A 4,953-nucleotide genomic window follows, 5' to 3' on the forward strand; every position below is an offset into this window, starting at 1 on the left:
TGCAGAGTTTCACAAGGCAGTGCAGAGCTTCACAAGGCAGTGCAGAGCTTCACAAGGCAGTGCACTGCCTCCATTCAATGCATTGTAGTCCCCAATAAGAATATTAACTTTACCCAAAGAAGATTAATAAGCACCAACAGTGAGTTTAGGACGTTTGACTGTTTTCTGTTGTAGAGCTGGACCTGCTCGCACCACAAACTGACCTGCAGCCTTCAACACTCATCTACACTGTGCCAAGCAAGTGACACAAATTAACAAAACATCTTTAGTCAGTTTTGTCAACCTACATGTAATAATTAATAGTAAATATTTTTCAGTCAGGTCATCTGGACAGTTTCTTTTTTTTGTGCTGAAACGTTTCGCCTTCGATCCAGAAGACTTCATCAGTCAAGGAAACACACAACAAAACTGATTCTTCCTCCAACAGCTTACTCCAAAGTGGAACAAACCAGTTCTGCTGGTGATAAGATGGTCTCTTTGGTACGCCCCTCCTCCACTGCCGGCCCTCTTCCTTGTTGACAGTCTAGTCAAACTGGTTGAAAACAACAAAGTCCATGCTCAATAATCCTTGTGTGTTTTCTTGACTGATGAAGCCTTCTGGATCGAAGGTGAAACGTTTCAGTACAAAAAAAGAAACTGTCCAGATGACCTGACTGAAACATGTTGGATTGTATACCTGGATTATTGATCGTGGACTTTGTTGTAAATAAGTTACAGGTTCCTTCCTACCTTGGTGCCACCAGTTTCTACACTTCATAACTTTTATTCCTCTTTCCATCCACCTGGAACAACATCCGTCTCTCTTCTTCGGTTGTTTTCCTTCTCCATCACTGATTTTAACCATTTTACTGTCCAGAAAACTTCTTACTTGTCTTCTTTCTTCCTAACACCATCTTTCTCTAGAACTCCATCAACTGCACTTTTCAGCTCTTAAGACAAAATCTCGACGCACACACCAGACGTGCTAGCTACGATGCTGCACGCTCCGTTTTCCCACGAAACAAAAACTCTTCGGACGGATCTACACGATTCAGGTAAATCACACATTTAGTTTGAAAACAGCGAATTTGGCTGAAAAGCGAGTAGTTTGCAGGTATGCACCTGGTGGCTCCGCAGATGTTTGTTGAAAGCCACATGTGATGAACGTCTGAGCTCGTGTCTGGCTCCGACCACTCACCTCCTCTGTGCAGTCGGACCCGAGGCTGCAGGAGCTCCAGCTGCCTCCTCTGCCGCTCCAGCTCCTGCCTGAAGACTGCAGCCTGCTCCTCCTCTGCACAAGCCGCGGTCCTCCCCACCACCTCCAAGATCTCCTTGGCGGCCGTGCTCAGCTTCTCGGAGATGACGTCTCTCAGGATGTTGACTTTAGAGATGCGGAGCGGCTCGGAGCCGCCGCTGCAGGAACAAACACATCCTCTAGTTCATCTTGAAGGATAAAATAAACCCGGAGCTTCTCAGACTCCAGGTTGGGGTGCAGCCAAAAAAACATCAAAAGATCTGTCCTGGACTTTACACACAGACTCTGTGGTCCAGAAAGACAAAGACTCTACTTCCTGAGAAGAGGACTGAAGTTTGGTTCGAACACCAGCATCCTCACCAACTTCTACAGGTGCACCACTGAGAGCCTGCTGACAGGCTGCACCACAGGCTGGTACTGGAACTGCACCAGTCACAAAGCACCACAGAGGGTGGTGCAAACAGCAGAGGACATCACTGGTAGCGGTCTCCACACCACCCAGGACATCTACCACAGCTGATGTCTGCGTAAAGCAGGTGTCTCAAACTCGTGGCCCAGGGGCCCATATATTTTGTGCCCCCCACCTGAACTCAAAGCTTGGTGTTACTGCCGCCGCACGTTTTTTCCTCATGTGACCAGCATTTAGTTTGATGACTTTTATTGTTGCGGGCCCACTTCCTGTGTTGCCCCAAACTCTCAAACTTTGTTTTAAAGCCACGGGTCACGTTTACTTCCTCCTCGTCTCCACTGTTGCCGTGGTGTGCTCTGTTCCTGCGTCTCCCAGACAAACGGATGCACGTCAGATCTGCATGTGCATGGCGAGTGTGTTGTCATCTTGCAGCAGCATCGATTCATGTCTAAAACAACCGTGGGATCGCTCACCGAAGCGTTGCTGTTAACAGCTGCATATCCTGATGCTGCTCAATATTCAGGTAGAAAAATCTAAAAAAGTTAAGTCAGGTCCTTTGGATGGGAAAAAAAAAAATATATAGAAACGTTTCGTCTCTCATCCTGAGGACTTCTTCAGTCTGAGGTGCTGTATTCAGCTCAGTCTCTTAAATAGCACCTTCTCAGAGTGGATCAACCAGTTTGCTGCTGACAACCAGAACCAGCTGATCACATGCTCAAGAAGGACCATCAGCCTAACAATGGATCATTAGCACCTGATGGCTGTTTACTATTCACAGAGGGCTGAGTGATACTAGCAATCACAGCATTGTAATTTTTAATTCTTATTTCTTAACGGTACTAGTGAGGAAGAAATAATGAAGGTAGTTGGACAATTTGCTGATAAAAGATCCAATGATTGTGAAGGAAATAATAAGTAATGTATTGGAACCATTTACATATATCTGTAATTTATCATTTTCTAAAGGCATTTTCCCAGAAAGAATGAAAATAAAAAGGTGATTCCAATTTTTAAAAATGGTGAGAAAAGTTTGTTTAGAAATTATAGACCTATATCGTTGTTGCCACAGTTTTCTAAAATTCTTGAAAGATTATTTGTGTCCAGGCTGGACAAATTTATAGATAAACATAATACTTTGAGTAATGAACAATACGGTTTCAGATCTAATAATTCAACATGTCTGGCTCTGATGGGTTTAATGGAACAGGTTACTACAGCGATAGATGAGAAGCAACGTTGTGTAAGTCTATTTGTTGATTTGAAAAAGGCTTTTGACACCATTGATCACACTATTCTGCTTGAAAAATTTAAATAATATGGTATTAGAGGTCTAGCCATACAGTGGACATCTAGCTATTTAAACAGAAGAAAACAGTTTGTTCAGATTGATGAGGTTAGATCTGGTTTGTGTAATGTCTCATGTGGAGTACCTCAAGGTTCAGTTCTTGGGCCTAAGCTGTTTATTTTGTATGTAAATGATTTAGTTAAGGTGTCTAGTATTCTCAAGTGTGTTTTATTTGCAGACGATACAACTTTCTTTTGTTCGGGTAAAGACTTAAATCAGATGTTTGAATTAATGAAGATTGAGTTTGTAAAAATTCATACTTGGTTTAAATTAAATAAATTATCACTTAATCTAGAAAAAACAAATTATATGATATTTAGTAAAAAAAAAAGCCATCTATAGATTTTCCTTTTGAAATTGATGGTGTTGTGATAGAAAGAGTGAGTGAAGTAAAGTTTCTGGGAGTGATTATAGATGATACATTGACATGAAAAACATATTAATGTTGTAAGAACTAAAATTTCCAGGTCTACAGCAACGCTACATAAAGTACGAGCATGTCTGACTGATAAAGCATCGTGTCACTGTACCATACAATTGTTGTGCCACATTTGATTTATTGTGTTGCTCTCTGGGGTACAGCTTGTAAAACTGCAACCAAGTCTATTTTTATTTTACAAAAAAGAGTTAGAAGAGTTATCGCAAAAAAGCATTATCGCCATCCTTCAAGTATTTTGTTTTATCAACTGAAAACTCTTAAGTTTTATGATTTGGTGGATTAAAATATTCTATTATTTATGTACAAGGCTCGGAACCAAATTTACCATCAAACATACACGTGTATTTCGTTAAAAGGAATAGTTGTTATAATTTAAAGGGAACAGATATTTTTGTAAAGATGAAATATAGAACAAGTTTTAAGGGCAGGTCCATTTGGATCAAGGGAATGAGTTTATGGAATGGTTTGATAAAGATATCAAAAAGGAGAATTCATTAGTTGTATTTAAAAAAAGATTAAAAATGTATTAATGATGAAATATATTTAAGTTGGATAATGTATGGAATTATAATGAATTGTGATCAGTTTTATGGTTGGTTGTATTATGTATTGTTTGAATAGATTGTTTTGAATTGATATTGTTTAGAAGAGGCAGAAATGATAAGAATTAGTTCTTCTTCTGCTGCCTTTCGTTTTATATGTATCTTATTTTATTGTATGGAATAAGTCTTGTTTTAACTGAAATGAAATGAATGAATGAATGAATGAATTGTAGTTGTTTTTTTGTGGAATACTTGATGTGGCCCAGCCTCGCCCAGACTCTACCTCCAGTGGCCCCCAGGTGAGTTGAGTTTGAGACCCCTGGAGTAAAGCACGCAGCATCATTAAGGACCACACCCACCCAGCACAAAGACACTCCCATCTACTATCCTCAGGCAGACGATGCAGGAGTCTGTCATTGTGCACAAAAAGACTCAAAGACAGTTATTACCTACAAGCTGTCAGATTACTGAACCCTTGATAAATAACATCAAGCCACATCTGTGACACCTAATACGACTAATATTAGCTGTGACAGCTGATATGTTTGTTTACTGCTGCTGCACTGTGTGGCTATATCATGCATGATGCAGTATCTGTGAATCTACCATCACAATTCATCTCAGTGTTCCTCACTCCCTGTGCAAAAACCTGCCACACAACCTGTGAAGTACATGTTAATCATGTTTAGTACATGTTAATAGTGCAGTAACATGTTAAGCATGTGTAGTAACATGTTAATCATGTGTAGTTTGTGTTAATCATGTGTAGTTTGTGTTAATCATGTGTAGTAACATGTTAATCATGTGTAGTAACATGTTAATCATGTGTAGTTTGTGTTAATCATGTGTAGTTTGTGTTAATCATGTGTAGTAACATGTTAATTATGTGTAGTTTGTTTTAATCATGTGTAGTAATACGTTAATCATGTGTAGTAACGTTAATAATATGTAGTTTCTGTTAATGTGTAGTAACATGTTAATCAT

The 4,953-nt window shown here is 39.6% G+C and overlaps 1 protein-coding gene and 1 long non-coding RNA gene across 2 annotated transcripts in view; one reads left to right on the forward strand and one right to left on the reverse strand.

Annotated features, from left to right (window-relative positions):
* Nucleotides 1–4,953, forward strand: part of LOC119410584 — a 47,511-nt gene that overhangs the window by 22,692 nt on the left and 19,866 nt on the right. The gene's annotated exons all lie outside the window — the stretch shown is intronic.
* LOC119410174 (zinc finger protein 567) overlaps nt 1–4,953 on the reverse strand; it is a 14,136-nt gene that overhangs the window by 7,422 nt on the left and 1,761 nt on the right. The window contains exon 4 of the mRNA XM_037677089.1: nt 1,178–1,392. Within this exon, the coding sequence (XP_037533017.1) occupies nt 1,178–1,392 (215 nt within the window). The remainder of the gene's footprint in view (nt 1–1,177; nt 1,393–4,953) is intronic.

The sequence above is a fragment of the Nematolebias whitei genome, chromosome 1 (genome assembly GCF_014905685.2).
Source record: "Nematolebias whitei isolate Nwh7 chromosome 1, NemWhi1, whole genome shotgun sequence".
In the NCBI taxonomy this organism is placed as follows: domain Eukaryota; kingdom Metazoa; phylum Chordata; class Actinopteri; order Cyprinodontiformes; family Rivulidae; genus Nematolebias; species Nematolebias whitei.